This window comes from Rhinoderma darwinii, chromosome 8, assembly GCF_050947455.1.
Source record: "Rhinoderma darwinii isolate aRhiDar2 chromosome 8, aRhiDar2.hap1, whole genome shotgun sequence".
In the NCBI taxonomy this organism is placed as follows: Eukaryota; Metazoa; Chordata; class Amphibia; order Anura; family Rhinodermatidae; genus Rhinoderma; species Rhinoderma darwinii.
This window is the reverse complement of record NC_134694.1, coordinates 114,459,908-114,482,959: the sequence shown is the minus strand read 5'-3', so window position 1 is coordinate 114,482,959 and position 23,052 is coordinate 114,459,908. Positions and strand designations below refer to the sequence as shown.

General features: G+C 43.8%; 1 protein-coding gene across 1 annotated transcript in view; it reads right to left on the bottom strand.

Moving 5' to 3' along the window:
- PSMB9 (proteasome 20S subunit beta 9) overlaps nucleotides 1-15,189 on the bottom strand; it is a 29,526-nt gene extending 14,337 nt beyond the window's left edge. The window contains exons 1-2 of the mRNA XM_075834499.1: nucleotides 15,168-15,189; nucleotides 1,095-1,157 (exon numbers count right to left, since the gene is read on the bottom strand). Coding sequence (XP_075690614.1) covers nucleotides 1,095-1,145 — 51 coding nt within the window. The 5' untranslated portion in view covers nucleotides 1,146-1,157; nucleotides 15,168-15,189. The remainder of the gene's footprint in view (nucleotides 1-1,094; nucleotides 1,158-15,167) is intronic.
- Nucleotides 15,190-23,052: the final 7,863 nt, after the last annotated feature.

Sequence of the window (23,052 nt, the reverse complement as noted above, 5' to 3'; positions counted from 1 at the left end):
CATTGGTACAATTTTAGATCGCTCTTTTTTCAATTTTTTGGGAGGCAAGAGGAACAAAAACAGCAATTTATAGTATTACTTTTTTTTACGTTGTTCATCGTGTGGGATAAATAACATGATCATTTTATAATTCGGGTCGTTACGGACACGCCAATATCAATTATGTATAGTTTTCTTATTATTTTTTTACATAATGGGAGAAATCAGTTTTTTTTTCATATATTTTTAAATATGATATTTAACTTGGTTTTACAGTCCCACTAGGGGATTTTCATAGAATACGCTGTCATTGTAACGCTGACACGCATTCTATTAGGTGCTGCCTAAAAGGTGTACTAAGATGTCAAACCTGGGGACCATTATTAGGCCCCGACTGCCATAGCAACGCATCGGCATTCCGCATCTAAGGGGTTAAACAGCTGGGATCAGAGTTATCTCTGATAAAGCAGAATGTAAGATGACTCTGTTGTGGGTGCCGCAGGCTCAGCCCGTGCCATCACAGCGCTATACATGTATGGCGAAGTGTAGGAAGGACTCAACCGCTGCTCCGTACATGTATGGCAGATATCGGAAAGAGGTTAAATATATAGCCACCCTCTGTCTGGGCATTCAGCCAATGCCGCAGGTCCAGCCCCTCTTACCCCTGGTCATGAGAATCTGGGTCTGGCTATACATTTCCCCTGTAGCGACCTCTGCAGGATAAATGTAGCATTACATTCTGACCATTCAGAGTCCTTATGATCTATATTTCGAACACGTAGGCATCTCTTGCCGTTATATGGTGCCTTCATAAGGCACGAATTTTCCCCTACAAAATATTATTATTCGTCCTTCCCCCACACTGCATATCCCATCATTCTCCGCATGTTGTACTTCTGTGCAGTAAACAATTTGTGTTCCGTCATCCGAAAAATGATTCTGTTTTATAAAGTAAAGATAATCTAATCTTCTCTGAATAACTTCTCCTGTGTGCTCTTGTCTATCCACACTATATACTGTATACTCCGTCTCCCCCAGGACATCCTCCTTATCCCTGCTCCTTCTGCAGCTTCTGTGCCTCTTAAACCTTATAGTTTATTAGGTAAATGACTTACCCCGGTAGACACCTCACATGAAGAGTTATACGGACCCCCAAACGAAGGCATCTTGTTCCCTTCCTGCAAAACGAAGCAAAAGTGAAAGTGAAGCGCAGAGTTTCAGCTTGTGAGTGCGTCTGTGTCACTACACAGTTAGATCTGCTGAGCGTGAAGGACCAAGGCAGGTCCAGACACAAGGAATCTGAGGCTAGTTGTCTAGAAACTCAGTCCAGTTGCAGTAACGTTTTATAATGAAGTAAAAAACAATTAGGCCATGTTCACACAGGGTAGATACGCTGCGTAAAAGCACACATCGTATCCGCCGTGGTTGCCGCAAGAAATTCTGTCCGAAAAAACGCACCAAATTGTGATGCAGTTTTTCAACCGGAATGTCCACTGCGGAAATCCTGCACTGACACAAAAAAAAAAATGGATACTTATCATGGCGACCTGTCCCTCCGACGTCCTGACGTTCTGCAGACCCAGGATGACGTTTCATCCCATGTGACCGCTGCAGCCGGTGATTTGTTCAAATCTCATCCACTTTGCACAAAGGTATGTTCACACAGCTTACAAAAACGGCCGTAAAATACGGAGCTGTTTTCAAGGGATTGTCAGCTGTTTTTAAAGCATCAAGCGTTTCTTTATGCGTTTTTTTACGGCAGTTTTTGGAGCTGTTTTTCTATGGAGACAATGAAAAACGGCTTAAAAAACGGCTCAAGAAGTGACATGCACTTCTTTTTTATAAGGGTGTTTTTTAAAAAACACCCTGTGGGAACGAAACGCAGTTTTTCCCATTGAAATTAATGGGCAGATGTTTGTAGGCGTTCAGTCTCTGTACTTTTAACCATTTTTCGGGGAGTTTACGGCCCAAAAACGGCTGAAAATAAGCTGTGTAAACATACTCTTAGAATAAATCTGGTGGCTATATACACATTCTAACAATACAAGTTTAACCCTTTAACACCATAGCTTAAATTTTGCCTTTGTGTATCCAAATTGTTCATCTTCATAATTTTTTAGAACATTTTTGTATTTTTTGGTCTGTTTTGCTGGACAAGTTTTACATTTTTATAACTTTTTTTACAGGGAAAATTGTAAAACTTTGTTACAAAAAGAAAAAAACAAAACAACACCTTTTTTTTTATTATTTATTCTTCATGTTCTAAGGGTATGTTCACACGGCCTATTTACGGACGTAAATCGGGCGTTTTTGCCCCGAATTACGCCCGAAAATAGCGCCTCAATAGCGCTGACAAACATCTGCCCATTGAAAGCAATGGGCAGACGTTTGTCTGTTCACACGAGGCGTATATTTACGCGCCGCTGTCAAATGACGGCGCGTAAATAGACGCCCGCGTAGAAGAAGTGACCTGTCACTTCTTTGGCCGTAATTGGAGCCGCTATTCATTGACTCCAATGAATAGCAGCGCTAATTACGGCCGTAATTGACGCGGCGTTCAAGCGCCTGCAAATGCCGGTACGGCTGAAATTACGGGGATGTTTTCAGGCTGAAACATCCCCGTAATTTCAGCCGTTACGGACCCCCGCCGTGTGAACATACCCTAACAGGGATACACATTTTTTGGGCTGCTGAGCACAAATCTGCCAGTTGCTTGCTCAGTGTCTTTACAAACCTTGCTCTGGGTTATCCATAGGCTAGGACTAGACTTGGTGTCATGCACATGACCCCCATGTGTCATGTGATAAATGAATGCCCGGGGGTCACAAAACATATGGGGTTCAAGTTCCTGATGCCATGCTTGATAAAAACCACTGCGTTTTGTCATGCTGGAATAAATACCCTTTCTACACCTGGGTGGATGCGGTCACCTTTTTCCAAAATGTCTGTAGTGCTTGGTCTGGAAGGTGCTGGACATTGCGTCTTTGCATCCCTACTTTTGCCCCTCATGAGGGAAGCTCTTATGGAAGGAGCGTGCTGTGCCATGTTAAAGAGTCTGTCACCACATTATAAGTGTCCTGTCTCCTACATAAGGAGATCGGCGCTATAATGTAGGTGACAGCAGTGCTTTTTATTTAGAAAATCTATCTATTTTTACCACGTTATTAGCGATTTTAGCTTTATGCTAATGAGTTTCTTAATGGACAACTGGGCTTGTTTTACTATTGACCAAGTGGGCGTTGTACAGAGGAGTGTATGACGCTGACCAATCAGCGTCCTGCACTTCTCCCCATTTCCTCAGCGCATAGGGATCCTGCTAGATCAGTATGTGCGGTCTTATACTAACACATTAACGTTACTGAAGTGTTTAGACAGTGAATAGACATTCCTTCCAGCCATGACGGGATGTCTATTCACAATCCCGACACTTAGTTAAAGTTTCTGTGGTATTTACAGCAGAGCAAAGCATAATCTCGCTGTATCCTGTCATTTAAAGCGTGATCTCGCGAGATTATGCTTGCTCTGCTGTAAGTACCAAACAAACGTTAACGAAGTGCCGGGATTGTGAATAGACATCCCGTCCTGGCTGGAAGGAACGTCTATTCACTGTTTAAACACTTCAGTAACGTTAATGTGTCAGTATAAGAGAGCACATACTGATCTAGCAGGATCCCTATGCGCTGAAGAAATGAATGGAGAGAAGTGTATGACGCTTTTTGGTCACTGATTGGTCAGCGTCATACACTCCTCTGTACAACGCCCAGTTGGTCAATAGTAAAACACGCCCAGTTGTCCATTAAGAAACTCATTAGCATAAAGCTAAAATCGCTAATAACGTGGTGAAAATAGATCGTTTTTCTAAATAAAAAGCATTACTGTCATCTACATTATAGCGCCGATCTCCTTATGTAGGAGACAGGGCACTTATAATGTGGTGACAGAGACGCTTTAACCCCTTAGTGACCAAGCTTGTTTGGACCTTAATGACCAAGCCAAATTTGTCAAATCTGGTATGTGTGACTTTATCAGAGAATAACTCTGTGAAAGTTTTGAATATCCAAGTAATTCTGACATTGTTTTTTCGTCACATGTTGTACTTTATTTTAGTGGTAAAAGTAGACTGATACGATTTGCGGAAATAACTTAAAAAATAGAAAAATTGAAGAAATTTTGTAAAAATTATCATTTTTCCCTATTTTTAACTGCAATATGTCACATATGTACACACATACTGTACAATTTTTTTTATTAAATATATATTTCCATCTCTTTACTCTATTTTGGCAGCACTTTTGAAAAAAAAAAATAATTTTTGAGCAATTTAGAGGACTTACAAGTTAAGGAATAATTGTATAAATTTTGTAGTACATTTTGTTTTCCTGCACCAAGCCAGGTTTTCATAGGCTCATATGTGTCAGAATGGTGGAAACCCCCACAAGTGACCCCATTTTGAAAACTAGACCCCTTAAGGTATTTATTAAGGGGTGTTGTAAGTATTTTGACCCCACAGTTTTTTTGTAAGAATTCATGCAAAGCAGGCATAAAAAAATATAATTTAACTTTTTTCATAAAAGTATCACTTTGAAGACCGATTTCTTTGTAAAGCGACCATGAGAATGAAGAAACACACCCAAAAATCTATCACCCTGTTTCTCCTGTTTTCAAAAATGCCTCCATTGTGACCCTAATGCGTTGCCTGGACACACGACAGGGCCCGAAAGGGAGGGAGCACCCGGAGGCTTTCAGGACTCATATTTTGCTTGAAAATGTTTTAGGCCCCACTGTACATTTGGAGAGGTTTTGAACTACCAGAACGATAGAAACTCCCCATAAACGACCCCATTTAGAAAACTAGACCCCTTAAGGTATTTATCTAGGGGTGTAGTGAGTATTTTGACCCCACAGTTTTTTGCTAAATTTAATGCATAGCAGGTGAAAAAAAATAAAAATTCACTTTTGTAATAAAAGTATCACTTTGAAGACCGATTTCTGTGTAAAGCGACTATAAGAATGAAGAAACACACGCCAAAATCTATCACCCTGTTTCTCCTGTTTTTAAAAATGCCCCCATTGTGACCCTAATGCGTTGCCTGGACACACGACAGGGCCCGAAAGGGAGGGAGCACCCAGAGGCTTTCAGGACTCATATTTTGCTTGAAAATGTTTTAGGCCCCACTGTACATTTGGAGAGGTTTTGAACTACCAGAACGATAGAAACTCCCCATAAACGACCCCATTTAGAAAACTAGACCCCTTAAGGTATTTATCTAGGGGTGTAGTGAGTATTTTGACGCCACAGTGTTTTGCTAAATTTAATGCATAGCAGGTGAAAAAAAATAAAAATTCACTTTTTTCATAAAAGTATCACTTTGAAGACCGATTTCTGTGTAAAGCGACCATAAGAATGAAGAAACACACCCCAAAATCTATCACCCTGTTTCTCCTGTTTTCAAAAATGCCCCCATTGTGACCCTAATGTGTTGCCTGGACACACAGCAGGGCCCGAAAGAAAGGGAGCACCCGGTGGCTTTCAGGACTCCTATTTTGCTTGAAATTGTTTTAGGCCCCACTGTACATTTGGAGAGGTTTTGAACTACCAGAACGATAGAAACTCCCCATAAACGACCCCATTTAGAAAACTAGACCCCTTAAGGTATTTATCTAGGGGTGTAGTGAGTATTTTGACCCCACAGTTTTTTGCTAAATTTAATGCATAGCTGGTGAAATAAAATAAAAAAAACACTTTTTATATAAAAGTATCACTTTGAAGACCGATTTCTTTGTAAAGCGAACATGAAAATGAAGAAACACACCCCAAAATCTATCACCCTGTTTCTCCTGTTTTCAAAAATACTCTCATTGTTGCCATAATCTGCTTATTAGACGTGTGGCTGGGCCAAAAAGAGAGGGAGCACCCTTTGGCTTTCAGGGCACAATTGAATAAATTCTAGGCCCCATATCATGCATTTAGAGGCATTGAGCTGCCTGAACAAAAAAAAAAACACGCAGAAATGACCCCATTTTAAAAACTAAACCCCTAAAGGTATTCATCTAGTGGTGTAGTGGGCATGCGGACCAAAAATTTTTTAAAGGAGGAAATAAAGGGTATCATTTCAGACACTATGGGTATATAATGTTTTCTTCAAGCTTTTATTACGTTTCCACATGAAATAGAGGAGACGTGGTAGAAGGTTATTTTGTTAGAAATACGCCACATTAATAAATTTGTGCGGCACAGAATAGAAGTGAAGCCGTGTATTCATAATGGATACATGTTGCTATAGACGTATTTGCCTGTACTTATGACTATGTCTTGCTGAAGAAGCAGTTGGTGCCATTATGATGTCATTGTGGACAGAATTCTGTCCTAATATAAAATCAGTCAGAGAGGAAAAAATAAACTGTACTGGAGTGACGGGCAATATCTTCAAACAAATGGAGGAAAATGTATCCAACTATGTTGCAAACTCGAGTCTGTTCACTAGATAGAAGAACACCTGCAGGGCTGTCATGACAAGGATTTTTTTTTTCAGTGACTGGTTGTACAACGTCTCTTTAGCTCCATCAATCCTTATGAGGGACGAATGTGCCAAGTGACGCGGTACACCATAACAGACCCCTGCCCGGCAAGGTAGGAACCGCTATGTGCACAAAACAACCAATCACCTACAGAATATATAAAAGGACAGTGTCCAAAACCATCTATAGGAACAGTAAAGGATCACTAATCCCCAAAATGATGTCAGTATTTCCAGAAGAACCGTAACAAAGCCCATGGTGTATTGATAAGGAACAGCTCGATTATTAGAGATCCTCCAAATAAAAAAAAAAGATCATGCCCGTATCACGGTACAGAATTAGGAATGTAACAGCTGTATGTGGCAGGACATAGTCATAAGAACAGTCAAAATAAAAAAATTGTGGATGTGGGATTTTGTACTGGACAATTAATTCCAGCACTTGATCACCCACAAATAAATAAAAAAAATCATAAGGGGTAAAATTAGTTTCACGGTCTGAAAAAAATGTGCTCTACAACCTCTCCCACAAGAAATAATCCCTACTTGGAAAGCCCACGAACTAAAAAGAAAATATAAAGAAATTGACTCCCTAAAAAGGCCCCCAACCCATTATTTTTTTTTGTGTTAAATTCTAGTAATTTGCAACCGTGTGAAAGGTTTCGAAACAGGGATAGTTACAAAGGGCTGGTTTTGATGGACACATGGGGCAATAAAAGCGGGTATCCCTCCTCCTGCCATGCCTGCTACATACCCGACACCTTTTTTGGGGATATTTTTGGGTCTCAGTGGAGGGAATAGGGTGTAAAAAGTGGCGCTCTGAAAGCCTGCGCACATCCTCAGATTCGCAGGATTGTGCCGGTATAGTGGACTCAAAAAGGAGATGCTCAATGACCTTCTCCTGAAATTGAAGGAAAGTGAGCGTTCCTTGGGCTTTTTTGAAAATAACAAAACTGTTATAGGTAGCAACCTGGATGAGGTAGATTGCTACCTTTTTGTACCAGGCCTTATTTTTGCGCTTCACCAGGTAAGGCTGAAGCACCTGGTCGGAAAGGTCTACACCCCCCATAAATTTGTTGTAGTCTGTTACACAGACAGGTTTCTGCTTTGCAGTGGTAGCCCCCCTCTCCGTAATTGCCACAGTGGTGTCCGTGTGTACGGTGGACAGCATGTAGACATCCTTCTTGTCGGCCCACTTCACTGCAAGCAATTCCTGACTTGCAAGGGCCATGGATGTTCCCTTTCCCAAACGCCTGGACACCAACTGTTGTGGGAGTCCCACTCTGTTCTTCCGTACTGTCCCACAGGCCCCTGTATTTGCAGCATGGAGGGCTTTATAAAGGGCAACGCTGGTATAAAAATTGTCTGTATAGACGTGGTACCCCTTGTGCAGAAATGGCTCCATTAGGTTCCACACAATTTTGCCAGAGGTGCCAATAGTTTCTGGGCAGCCTGGGGTATAAATTTGGCAGTCCCTGCCTTCATAGATTTTGAAACCGCAGGTGTAACCCGTTGTGCTCTCGCAAACTTTGTACAATTTCACCCCATATCTGGCTCGTTTGGAAGGGATGAATTGACGAAAGGAAAGACGCCCTTTGAAGCTCATGAGCGATTCATCTACTGACAAATTTTTGTCAGGGGTGTACAACTTTAAAAATAAATCATTTAGAAGGGTGATTAATGGCCTTAATTTATTAAGCCGATCATAAGCTGGCTCACTTCTTGGGGGGACTTGGGAATTATCAGTAAAATGCATGAATCGCATTAGGGCCTCATAGCGGCACTACAAGTCCAGTAGGACCGGACAGAGGGTTTTTTAACCAAACCCATATTGAGGGTAATGCCTAAAAAATTTTTTATTTCTGGGACACTTGTGGGGCTCCACATTCTGGAGTACATAGATGCAGGCTTTTGTAGAACAAACTGCCTAGCATACAGATTAGTCTGCTGGACTATCAAGTCTAGGACCGTATCACATATAAATAAATTAAAAAAATTATAGGGGGTAAAATTTTGGACGTCGACACTAATTCCTGGGGTCGCTTCAAATTGGGGTACTTGGGGGGAAAATGATAGTGCAGGATCCCACATCACGGGAGGGACTGCAACACTCGGCCCTGCACTTGACACCTCTACAGCGACTGACGTATCCACCACCATAGGACTATGGGGTTCAGCGGTGGAATTAGAATCGTCACTGTCACTGTCTGGAACAAATTCTGAAGCGGTGTCTGTTTCGCTTTCAGAAGTGTCGGAACATAGCAAGGCGTAGGCTTGCTCCGCGCTGTACATACGCTGAGACATATTTATAGATGTGTATGTATATATATATATATATATATGCCCTATAAGTCCTAACCCTAAAGTAAACCTAAAATCCTAAAAACGACACAAATTTTTTTTTTTTTTTATATATATATTTTTTTTATATTTTTTTTTTTTTTTTTATATAACAGACGTAAAATTAATTCTAAACGGCCCTAAACACGAACGCTAAACTAGCCCTAACCCTAAAGTAACGCTAAACTAACGGTAAACTAGCACTAACGCTAAACTAGAACTAACGCTAAACTAGCGCTGACGCTAATATAGATTTGATATATTATATATATATATATATGTATGTATATGTAACGATGATTTTTTATCACTTTTTTTCTTTCTTCACAGCACAGGACTTAGACTGATTTCTCTCTCCTCTCAGAACAACTACAATGTCCTGGCTGTGTTTTGAAAATAACTGTCAGTGATCTCTGTGATAGGTTTTATCACAGAGATCACCTGATCAGGGACCAGTCACAACGGTCCCTGATTGTTGCTGTGCCAGATGACGACACAGGTAAGTTATGCAAAGCGCACTCGGGCGCCATTTTGGGGGGGGGGGGAATCGGACCGTGGGGGGGGATCGGACCGGGGGGGGGGGGGGATCGGACATGAAGGGGAATCGGACGGGGGGGGGGGGGGGCGCACTATTTACCCGTTCTCTCTCCTCTCTAAGGAGTTATTCCATGAGAGGAGAGAGAAATGGCGATTATCCGCCGGTTTAGCGTGAACGCCGTGAAATAGCGATTCACGGCGATCACGTGACCAGAGACCACTCGTTATGGTCTCTGGTCGTTGCCCCGAACTCTCAGCTACCTCCGGTAGCTGAGAGAACGGAGCCCCGATCTTTAATTTCGGCGCTACTTTAGGCTAATGCGATCACGTTAAAAGGCGTCGCATTAGCCTAAAGCCCATTAGTGAGGAACGTAAAAAGGCGTACTGTTGGTCACTAAGGGGTTAAGTCATATGTAGTTACCCCAAAGAGCAACACAATATCCAACACAAAAAACTGTCTGTGCCTCCGTATGAAATTACAACTTTATGGGAGCGCTATTACAGCTCTGTACAAAATAAAGCCCGTATACAGTATTGTGCATGAGGCCTTACTGTGTAGAGACACGGGGTCTGCGGTCCTGTTGTAAGAAAGGTATGTGACGTTAGCAATATTTACCTATTGGGTATATTCACATGTTGCAGATTTGTTGCAGAAATTTTGGCGACTGTTCTATTCATCTGAGAATAACATGCAGTGAGAGGAATGAAAATGCGGCACTCACCCGTTTTGGCTCTTATTCTTTATTTTGTTGTGGCATCTAGCAAATATAAAAGCGTACAAGGGAGGACATAGCAGGTTGTAGCCTGTTTCGCGCTAAGAACAGCGCTTCTTCTGAAAAAGAGGCCGGACTGCCGCCCAAAAAGAAATAAGGGAAGGCCTCCATGACAGTTATAGGAGGGTGTAGGGTTAATAAGTTAGTTCATTAGTTCATGGAGCGGTCAGAGAGGGGGGTGGGTAGGAGGAGTCGCAGGGAGGAGGGGCATAGAAGGGGCCGCATTTGTTATAATGTTCTTCCAGCTGTTTTCATCATTACGCAGGAAGCAGCGGGAGGAACAACAGTTAAGGAATTCCCGCCCTCCCGCCCCTTTTTCTATTGGGTTATCTGTCATGTGCGTTTTTGGGTTTTGCATTGCACACCCGTTTTTAGCTAGCGCCTGCAGGAGTGTGTCTTGGCATGAGTGGTGAGGCTCTGTGTTTGCTGTTTGGGGGTTGCGGTGTCATGGCAGGTGGCGGGGGAAGTCCTTGAGACTGGTCAGTACAAACTGGTAGATGGGTCGCATCGGTGGTATGCGTCCCCCAAAAAAGGAATAATATTTGGAAGACTTCATAGAGTGTTATCCCTTTGAAGTGGTCTTCTGGTCGGAGCCATCTGCAGAAGTGATCGGTGGCTCCGAGCCGGGGGTAATTAGGTGGTGGTTGCAGATGGCTAACTCAATTTAAACAAGAAATAACTTCAAGGACTTCCCCTGGCGTACTTTGTTATTTATGTTTAATTATTGATATTATTATTATGGATGTTTTATTTGCATACTGACCCATGTAGGGTGAATTTGTTGGAGAAATTCATTGGGGAAAATTCCTTGTGTTATCCGAATGTTTTCAGATTAATTTGCATTCTTTTATGTTGTAAAATTAATAAAACGGTTGCTGTGGCCGTTAATATCCAACCTCGGTTGTCACGTGTTTTTTCTTGGGTTAGGGGGATAGTAGAAAAAGGTAAGAAGGTACAATATCACACGACTCTACTTAACCAGGTCCTGGGGTTTACAGAAATCCATGTGTTTGCCGCTGAAAAAACTCCATTTAGATTAAAAGAACTGATTTTCAGTAAGTTCCAGCAAAAAATAATAATAATAAGGGTGAGTTCACACAGAGTTTTTTGGCGCGGAAACCGCTCCGCAAAACTCGACAAAAAGCAGCCGAAAATGCCCCCCATTGATTTCAATGGGAGGTGGAGGCGGTTTTCTCCCGCGAGCAGTAAAACCGACTCGCGGGAGAAATAAGGGACATGCACTATCTTCGCGCGGTTACGCCTCTGACCTCCCATTGACATCAATGGGAGTCAGAGAAAGCGTATTTTGCGGCATTTTATGCCCGCGGCGCTCAATGGCCGCGGGCAAAAAACGCAGCGAAAATCGTCGTGCAAGCAAAGAAAAATCTGCCTCAATATTCCAAACGAAATTTTGAGGCAGATTTTCCGCCTACAAAAAAACTCCATGTGAACCCAGCCTAATAATAATAATGCTGTGTGTGAATATAACCATTGACATCTGTGGGAGAGTGTTGTGGGCATGCTCTGTAGCTCAGGTCATTGTGCAGGGAGGGTGAGGAAGTGCTTAGATTTCTCCATCGCCTATTGGGGATTTTGTCACCATGTGTTATCTGCCTATAACAGAAGTTATCATTGGAATCCTGCCCTCTGATAATAACAAGATGACTGCTGCCTTTGCCGCAGTGTACACAGCACAAGCTGAAAAGTGATCCCTACAAAACAGAAAAGTCGATTGTTAGTCAGGGTTATAAGTGCAATATTTCATGATTTTTTAAAATAAATATTGGTATAGTGACATGGAAAATAAGAACAAAAACACCACCAAGTATTTTTTTTAAAATGTGGTTGTATGGGATCTCATTATCTAATATTCCATTTTTGGAGGCAACTAGCAACATAAAATCACTATATCCAGCACATGAACTATTGGCCAAGTAAAGCTTATCATTGAGCCATATTGCAGGGGGTCGGTAACATTGGTACTATTCTGGACATCCGAGATACGTACTATGTTTAAGACATGAATTTCTGCCGGATACTTTGTTGAATATAGAGTGTTTGATGTGCTACTGATGTACTGCTAAGGGTCAGTTCACACACCGCGTAAACACTGCGAATTTTCCGCTTCAAATTACATTGTGAAAAATCTGCAGCGTGATACAGTGGATGAGATTGTGGAAAAAAATCAGTTGAAAAACCGTTCATAAATTGACCTGCATGTCAATTTATGCTGCGGAATCGCTGCTCTTCTGTTGCGGGTTTTCCCCATTGAACTCAATGGGAGCTAAAACCTGCAACAAAAAGCGTGTTGCGATTTTTGCAGAGAAAAAGCTGCGATTCCACCACAAAAATTGCTAATCAGAAAAAAAAAAAAAAATTTTTTCTTTCGGTTTGAAATTAATAAAAAGGTTAAGGCTGGGTTCACACGACCTATTTTCAGACGTAAACGAGGCGTATTATGCCTCGTTTTACGTCTGAAAATAGGGCTACAATACGTCGGCAAACATCTGCCCATTCATTTGAATGGGTTTGCCGACGTATTGTGCAGACGACCTGTAATTTACGCGTCGTCGTTTGACAGCTGTCAATCGACGACGCGTAAATGGACTGCCTCGGCAAAGAAGTGCAGGGCACTTCTTTGCCACGTAATTTGAGCTGTTCTTCATTGAACTCAATGAAGAGCAGCTCAAGATATACGAGCGTCACAGACGCCTCGTATATTACGAGGAGGAGCATTTACTTGTGAAACGAGGCAGCTGTAAGGGTATGTTCACACGGCCTATTTACGGACGTAATTCGGGCGTTTTTGCCCCGAATTACGTCTGAAAATAGCGCCTCAATAGCGTTGACAAACATCTGCCCATTGAAAGCAACGGGCAGACGTTTGTCTGTTCACACGAGGCGTAATTTACGCGCCGCTGTCAAAAGACGGCGCCTAAATTGACGCCCGCGTCAAAGAAGTGACCTGTCACGTCTTTGGCCGTAATTGGAGCCGTTATTCATTGACTCCAATGAATAGCAGCGCCAATTACGGCCGTAATTGACGCGGCGTTCAAGCGCCTGCACATGCCGTTACGGCTGAAATGACGGGGATGTTTTCAGGCTGAAACATCCCCGTAATTTCAGCCGTATCGGACGCCCTCGTGTGAACATACCCTAAACAGTCTGTCTTTTCACACGTAAATGCCTCTCATCGTGTGAACATACCCTAATACTTACCCCCAGGCGATGTCATAGTGACACTTTCTTCTGCATCCAGGCTGGCCTTCTCGGATGATGTATCATCAAATTGTGACTGACTGCTGCAGCCAATCAACTGCTGCAGCGGTCACATGGGATGCAGTGTCATAATAGGAGGCTGAGCTGCACGGAAACCAGAAGGGCGCATCACTATGACTACGGAGAATGGGGTAAGTATTAGGGTATGTTCACACGCTAGCTGTCATTTACGGCTGAAATGACAGCCTGTTTTCAGAAGAAAACAGCTGCCTCGTTTCAGCCGTAAATGCTCCTCCTCGTAATATACGAGGTGTCTGTGACGCTTGTAAATCTTGAGCTGCTCTTCATTGAGTTCAATGAAGAACGGCTCAAATTACGTTGCAAAGAAGTGTCCTGCATATAATGTATATAAGTGTCCTGCACTTCTTTGCCGAGGCAGTCAATTTACGCGTCGTCGTTTGACAGCTGTCAAACGACGACGCGTAAATGACAGGTCGTCTGCACAGTACGTCGGCAAACCCATTCAAATGAATGGGCAGATGTTTGCCGACATATTGGAGCCCTATTTTCAGGCGTAAAACGAGGCATAATACGCCTCGTTTACACCTGAAAATAGGTCGTGTGAACCCAGCCTTAGATTTTTTTTTGTCAACCACTGTTTTCCGCAGCAAAGCTTAGACCTAAAAAACTGCACCACAATTTAGTGCTGTTTTCGGGTGTAATTCCCTGCGGATTCCAGGGCGGGCGCGCTGTGTACTTTTACGCAGCGTATTCGTCCTGTGTGAACATGTCCTTACAGTATAACCGGACATCTTATCTTTGTACTGTTACTTCACGCAGAGGTTTTATGCACGACAGTATGCCCAATGTGTATTTTCTGATGCGCAGTTGATGCACCGCTGAGGAATTATATACAGTATGTCATCCTACAATATATTCTACCAATAACCTTGCCACGAGGCCCGCATGGCAAAAAACTAAATTTTTTAATATATATTTTTTATACACCCTCTGAACGTGTGCTTTGTACAACATCGATATTAATAAACAACTTTTGTATTTTGCATGAGCTTCGTTCACATCTGCGTTGTGGCGTCCGTTTTAGCGGATCCATTGAAATTTTAAAAAAACGGACAGACTAATGGATGCCAGACTGAACGCAATGGAAGGTAAAATATGTTTTTTGTTTGACGGATCAGTTTACCGGATCCGTCAAAAAACAGACTCTTTTCTTTCTGTTTGTGTCGGTTTGTTTACTTCGTTTTTAAAGGATCCGTTTTTCTCTTTGCATCTTTGTTGCTTTCATTTTTAGTCTGCGCATGTGCAGAAAAAGAAACAGATCCGTTAAACGTAATGCGTAACCGATACAAACGGACGGCCTATCAGTTTGTATCCGTCATCCATTGACTTCAATGTTAAAAAAAACCCGGAAAGCTCCTTTCCGTCAGGCTTCCGTTATTATTGATGGAAACAATAGCTCAGCGGACTACGCTATTGCTTCAGTCAAAAAGACGGAAACCTGACGTAACGGAGCCTGACTGAGCACAACTACCGCTAAAACAAAACCCAATGAAATCAATGTTTTTTTCGACTGAAACGTTTACTTCTGTTCTTGTGGTCCTCTGACGGATCCGCTAGAATGGAAGGCCCAACGCAGATGTGAACGAAGCCGTAATGACCAGTTTTGCTGCGTTTTTTTATGCGTTTGCGGTTTTTACAACCCTTCATAGCTTGCTTGGCGTGTAGTTTATTGACCTCCACTGAAGTAATGAAAATGTAATAAAACTGCATGTTTACTGACAATTTGCTAAACAGATCGATAATGCCCTAATTTATTATTGCGCCGTGAGTGTCGCCTCCGGAGATGAAATGTTCAAAGAAATTCACCACATTATATTCCAGCCTCTCTAACCTTCGCTGACATCATCTACCTAGCAACAGCTGATGCTCTGTGTAAACTGAATTTACATTGGCTGCTGTATGAATCATGATGAACGTCACCCGTGGAATAAACAAGATTAGGGACTTTCCTATTTCAACGATTTGAGCAGCCGTAACGATGATCTGTGGTGATCGCCGCTTTATCGTCTCAGTTTGCTGTTTAACCCCTTAACGACCAGGACTGTTGAGGCCTTAATGACCCAATCATTTTCTTTCATTTTTTCATCCTCACATTCCAAGTGCCATAACTTTTTTATTTATCCATTGATGTAGTTGTATGAGGACTTGTTTTTTGCGGGACGAGTTATATTTTTTTGCACCATTTTGTTGATTTTGCTTTTATTCATTTTTTTTGGAAGGTAATGCAAAAAAAAAACAGCAATTCTGCCATTGTTTTTTGTAGGTTTTTTGTTTTGCCGTTTACCAAGCAGTAAAAATAACGTGTTATTTTTATTGTACAGTTCGGTACGAATGCGCCGATACCATATTTGTAGAGTCTTTTTTACATTTTAGTACTTTGGCGCAATAAAACATGTTTTATAGAAAAACGTAATTTTTGTGTCGTCACATTCTAAGATCCATAACTTTTTTATTTTTCCATCAATATGGTCGTATCACGGCTTGTTTTATGCAGGACAAGTTGTAGTTTTTATTGGTACCATATTTGTGTACATATCATTTGTTGATTAGCTTTTATATATTTTTTTGAGGGGGAAAGTAAAAAGAAAAACAATACCGCCAATGTTTTTTGAGTGTTTTCTTTTACGCCATGCAGTATAACTAATACTAATACTAATACCGCGCCTTACATGCTTTTTCTCTAACTTTATTTTCTATTTATTTCTTCTCTCCTCACCTCTAAGGGTGTGTTCACATCATCGTCACCCTTCCGTTCTTGGGTTCTGTTAGACCTTTCCGTCGGAGGAACCCATGAACGGAAAGGCAAACAGAAACCATAGCTACCGTTTGCATTACCATTGATTTGAATGGCAATGCTTCCGTTGCAAATGGTCTCCGTTTGTTTCCGTTCCGCTAGGGTTCCGTTTTTTTCACGGAAGTAAAAGTGCTTGTATGTCTTTATCTCTGCCTTTATTTTCTATTCATTTCTTCTCTCCTCACCTCTAAGGCTGGGTTCACATTAGCACTGGTTTTCTGTTCATGGATTCGGTTGCAGCTTACTATCGGAGGAACCCATGAACGGAAAGCAGAATGGAAACGAAAGCTTGCGTTTGGATTACCATTGATTTCAATGGTAATGCTTTCATTTGCCTTGATTTCCGTTTGTTTGCATTCCGTAAGGTTTCCATTTTTTTGCGGGAAGAATAGCTGCAACGGAACCCATGAACGGAAAACCAATGCTGATATGAACAGGCCCTAAGGCGAGTGCATTATTTGTGATAAACAGCTCCCCTAGTGGAAAGTATGTGATACCGCGTGACTATGAGTCTAACAAACAAAAAAGTTTTCTACAATCACAGTTCAATGTCCCTGTATGGCACAAGGGACTTTCCAGACAACCAATCCCGGATACCTGTGGGCAGAATCAGTCCTCAGTTGACTAGCTGTGCCCATTGGTGTTTTCTTCTTTTTAACACTGTACGGAAACTGTCTACCTGGTAACAGGTGATGAATTTGGGAAATGGTTATACATTGGCTGCAATCAGAACATTGTGGAATTCACCTATGAAAAAACCCAGGAGGGACTTTCCTGTACATGTGCCGTTTTACTGACGGTCACGGGGTGGAGGGAATGACAACAGCCATCATTGCCTTGTGAAGCTGCTGTTACATTACTTATTTCTATATGTTATATGGTTAAACGTTTTTATCATAATTGTAACCATTTACTGTGGTGGCTTATACCTCGTTCACCCAATCATCATGTAAACATTGACCAATGCATGAGGGATGCAAAAAAAAACAGAGCCACTACTTACCGCACAGATCCCCGTCATACCTGTGCCGCCGCTCCGTTCCACCGCCGTCTCAGCGATCCTTTGTCGTATACCCACTGAGACCAGTGATTGGCTGCAGCGATCACGTGGGTATACTTGCACGTCATCACTGCAGCTATGTTAATACACAGAGGCGGGGAGGAACGGAGCGGCGGTGCTGGAACGACGGGGATCTGTAAGGTAAGTAATGGCTTTTTTTTTTTTTTTTTGCATCCCTCCGGCATTGGCCAATGTTTTAAATAACTCTGAAAATCCCTTTAATAGCTGCCAGGGAGAGGTTGGAGAAGAAGCCTATACCTACAGCCACAGCAGGGGTAGACACAAGATAGCTGAGGGCCCCTGTGCAAGAACAGAATATGGGCCCCTTGCTCTCCAATATTTCATCATAAATCACCCCTTACGTCTCTCTATTAATCCACCAGTAAGTGTAAGCCATAAAGTTCATCAGCTCAGGCATTTACATGCAATATAACAGACAGCAGAATGTTGCTTTAAAGAGGCTCTGTCACCAGATTTTGCAACCCCTATCTGCTATTGCAGCAGATCGGCGCTGCAATGTAGATTACAGTAACGTTTTTATTTTTAAAAAACGAGCATTTTTGGCCAAGTTATGACCATTTTCGTATTTATGCAAATGAGGCTTGCAAAAGTACAACTGGGCGTGTTGAAAAGTAAAAGTACAACTGGGCGTGTATTATGTGCGTACATCGGGGCGTTTTTACTACTTTTACTAGCTGGGCGTTGTGTATAGAAGTGTCATCCACTTCTCTTCACAACGCCCAGCTTCTGGCAGTGCAGCACTGTGACGTCACTCACAGGTCCTGCATCGTGTCGGCACCAGAGGCTACAGATGATTCTGCAGCAGCATCAGCATTTGCAGGTAAGTAGCTACATCGACTTACCTGCAAACGCCGATGCTGCTGCAGAATCATCTGTAGCCTCTGGTGCCGACACGATGCAGGACCTGTGAGTGACGTCACAGATCTGCACTGCCAGAAGCTGGGCGTTGTGAAGAGAAGTGGATGACACTTCTATACACAACGCCCAGCTAGTAATAGTAGTAAACACGCCCCGATGTACGCACATAATACACGCCCAGTTGTACTTTTACTTTTCAACACGCCCAGTTGTACTTTTGCAAGCCTCATTTGCATAAATACGAAAATGGTCATAACTTGGCCAAAAATGCTCGTTTTTTAAAAATAAAAACGTTACTGTAATCTACATTGCAGCGCCTATCTGCTGCAATAGCAGATAGGGGCTGCAAAATCTGGTGACAGAGCCTCTTTAAGGTGACAGTGGGACCCTTTACTTACTGGGCCCCTGTGCAGCAGCACAGGTTGCACTAGTGGTATGACCACCCCGGAGCCACAGACTTGTAAGTTTTGTTCTTGGCTTGCTTAGCCCAATAAGAGTTATTGTGGAAGGCCCCATGCACACGAACCATAGACTTCTATTGGCCACGGGTACCTTGCCGTTTGCTTACGGTAAGGTGCCCGGGCCGTTGAAAAATATAGAACATGTCCTATTTCAGGCTGTAATTACGGCACGGGCAGGCCCATAGAAGTTTATGGGGCTCCCGTAATTACGGGTGGCTACGTGTGCGCACCTGTAATTACGGGAGCGTTGCTAGGCGACGTCAGGGGATAGTCACTGTCCAGGGTGCTGAAAGAGTTAAACGATCAGTGCGGGACAGAGAGAAGGGGCTGCACTAATCGGCAGTAACTCTTTCAGCACCCCGGACAGTGAGTACCATGCGCAGCGCTCACAAAAACCCGCAAAAAATAAAAGTTAATGCTTACCCAGAACTCCCTGCTTCTTCCTCCAGTCCGGCCTCCTGGGATGACATTTCAGCCCATGTGACTGCTGCAGCCAATCACAGGCTGCAGCGGTCACATGGACTGCCGCAGCCAATCACAGGCTGCAGCGGTCACATGGACTGCCGCGTCATCCAGGGAGGTCGGACTGGATGTCAGAAGAGGGACGCGTCACCAAGACAATGGCCGGAGTACGTATGAACTTCTTTTACTTCAATCGCTGTGTTCCGCCGCGGAAACTCTGCCCGAAATGGCAGCCCCTTCTCTCTCTCCAGCACTGATAGAGAGAAGGGGCTGCCGATTAGTGCAGTGCAATTTTGCAGAGAAACGTGTCCGTATATACGGGTGGAATACTGGTGACAACGGACCCGTATTCATTGGCACGGGTCCGTAAATACTGGTGGAATACGGGTCGAATACGTGTGACAAATTGCCCGTATTTACGCCAGTATTTACGGGAGGGAAAAAATAAGTTTGTGTGCATGGGGCATAAGAGACTGAATCCAGAGACTCAAAGGGTTGAATTTAAAGGAGAATGCCTGGCCCTGTCACTCAGAGAAGGGAGGGAGGGACTGGGGAGAGAAGGTAGAGCTGTTTGTAGACACGGTGACACCCTCCCTGCTCCAAACAGCTTATTTGCATATAAAGAAGAAACATATTAGTGCAACGGAGCCACGCATCTTAAAAAGAATAACAGCATTATATTCAGGTGAGGCTACACTATCTTACTGTGCTACTGCTTTAATAGGCCAATTTCTTGAGATTCTGATCTTTAAAACAACACCAGAACCATGGTTCTAGGTGTTATAGAGCCAAAGATAGGGGCATCTGATGTGACCCCCTCCAGCCTCTCAGCCTTACCCCTCCTCAGATAACTGGCAGTGTGTGACTCCTCCTCCTCAGATAACCGGCAGTGTGTGACTCCTCCTCCTCAGATAACCGGCAGTGAGTGACTCCTCAGATAACCGGCAGTGTGTGACTCCTCCTCCTCAGATAACCGGCAGTGTGTGACTCCTCCTCCTCAGATAACCGGCAGTGTGTGACTCCTCCTCCTCAGATAACCGGCAGTGAGTGACTCCTCAGATAACCGGCAGTGTGTGACTCCTCCTCCTCAGATAACCGGCAGTGTGTGACTCCTCCTCAGATAACCAGCAGTGTGTGACTCCTCCTCCTCAGATAACCGGCAGTGAGTGACTCCTCCTCAGATAACCGGCAGTGTGTGACTCCTCCTCCTCAGATAACCGGCAGTGTGTGACTCCTCCTCAGATAACCGGCAGTGTGTGACTCCTCCTCAGATAACCGGCAGTGTGTGACTCCTCCTCAGATAACCGGCAGTGTGTGACTCCTCCTCAGATAACCGGCAGTGTGTGACTCCTCCTCCTCAGATAACTGGCAGTGTATGACTCCTCCTGCTCAGATAACCGGCAGTGTGTGACTCCTCCTCAGATAACCGGCAGTGTGTGACTCCTCCTGCTCAGATAACCGGCAGTGTGTGACTCCTCCTCCTCAGATAACTGGCAGTGTATGACTCCTCCTGCTCAGATAACCGGCAGTAACTCCTCCTCCTCAGATAACCGGCAGTGTGTGACTCCTCCTCAGATAACCGGCAGTGTGTGACTCCTCCTCAGATAACCGGCAGCGTGTGACTCCTCCTCAGATAATCGGCAGCGTGTGACTCCTCCTCCTCAGATAACAGCCAGTGTGTGACTCCTCTCAGATAACTGTCAGTGTGTGACTCCGACTCAGCAAATTAGCATATTTGGAAATTTTTCCTTTTATAGGTAAACGGGAGATTTTTAACATAAAAGAGGGAAAGCTAAGAAGAATATTTCACTTTTTGGCGCTTTTGTGACTTTTCTACGCCAGAAAAGCGGTGAAGAAATATTCTCAAGTCCTTCTGTACATATTTGTGAAATGGTGCATTTCATGTGATATTTGTAGTTCTAAATAATCACTTGAGAAAGAAGTATACACATCTGAGAAAATAAAGACATCAGCTGAAACATTAAGCAAATAAAAAAAAGGCAGCGGGTATGATCATGATGTTATCTGTATGCCAAAAGGCAAAAATACCGCCTTACTATTCCTTCATAAGGCCCCATGCACACGACCGTAAAAAATCTCCGTAATTGTGGACCGTAATACGGTCCGCCATTATGGACCTGCCCGGGTCTATTTACCGCGGACACCTTTCTGTATCGCTATGAATAGGTGTCTGTGCCGAAGAACCGTGCCGGGAATTATGGAGCATGTTCTATTTTTTATTTTTTACGTGTCGTGCTCCCATACTACGTATGGGAGACCGGCCTGAAAATGCGGACTGCGGCTAGCGGCCGGCCGTATCCTCAATACCGGGCTGTGATTACGGGCACAGCCGTGTGCATGAGGCTTAGGCACACGACTGTTGTGCCACCCGATAGTCTTCACGGACCCATTCACTTTAGCGGGTGAATCAGGGTCTGTGAAAAATGGTCCGAGTCTCCGATCCGAGGAAAGATAGAACATATCCTATCTTTTCTCGGATCACGGACGGCACACACGGTCGTGTGCATGAGGCGTAAGAGGCAGAATAAAAGCGTGTGCAAACAGAAATCATAGTCTTGGTGGCCATAGTTCTCTGATATAAATTATTCAATAAACCTAATATTGTTGACTTCTTGAACATCTTCTGCATGGACAAAGTCCCGAAAATCTCCAATGGAGAGGGATCACAGCATGGGCAGTGGTAAGGAAGAATCTGAGAACTTTTTTTTCTGAATGGGTTACCAAGCCAGGTGGTTTTGATAGTAACATGAGCTGGGGGATGTTTTCCAGGGCATCTCCATCACACTAAGGGGGGATTCACACGAGCGTGTATTCGGTCCGTGCGGGCCGCGTGGTTTTCACGCGCCACGCATAGACCAATACAAGTCTATGGGGCAGTACAGACAGTCCGTGCTTTTTGCGCAGCGTTTGTTCGCTGCGTACAAAACGCGACAGGTTCAATAACTCTGCGTATTTCGCGCATCACGCACCCATTGAAGTCAATGGGTGCGTGAAAACCACGCAGGTTGCACGGAAGCACTTCCGTGCGAACCGACTGAAACAGCGCACCAGCTGTCAAAAGGATGAATGTAAACAGAAAAGCACCACGTGCTTTTCTGTTTCCAAACATCCAAACGGAGTGTCTTTGAGATGAGCGAACCCGGACAAGCGAACCGAACTTCACCGGGTTCGGCCGAACTCGTTTTGGCCGAACTCGTTTTGGCCGAACCCGGCAAAAAAATGTCCGGTACGCGACGTCAGGAGATAGTCACTGTCCAGGGTGCTGAAAGAGTTAAACTGTTTCAGCACCATGGACAGTGACTACCGATCCCAAAAAACATGAACCTGTAAAAAAAAACGAAGTTCTGACTTACCGATAACTCCCGGCTTCTTCCTCCAGTCTGACCTCCCGGGATGACAATTCAGTCCAAGTGACAGCTCCAGCCAATCACAGGCCAAGCACAGGCTGCAGCGGTCACATGGACTGCCGCGTCATCCAGGGAGGTGGGGCCCGATGTCAAGAGAGGCGCGTCACCAAGGACGCGTCACCAAGGCAACGGCCGGGAAGTTCTCGGTAAGTACGAACTTTTTCTTTTTTTTTAACAGGTTGCTGTATATTGTGTTCGGCATTTACTGTCGAGGGTGCTGAAAGAGTTACTGCCGATCAGTTAGCTCTTTCAGCACCTTGGACAGTGACGGCCGTCGACTAGCCTCATCTCTATGATGGCAGCTGCACGAAAATCACGCAGCCGCGCATCATACACGGATGACACACGCAGCTGTCAAATGTTTTTTGCGCGCGCAAAACGACGCGTTGTTTGCGCGCTCAAAAACGCAACGTTCGTGTGAATCTGCCCTAAGGGTATGTTCACACGGTTTATTTTCGTCCGTAAACGGACAAAAAACAGGCGAAAGTTGGAAGCAGAATGCCTCCAAACATTCGGACGGG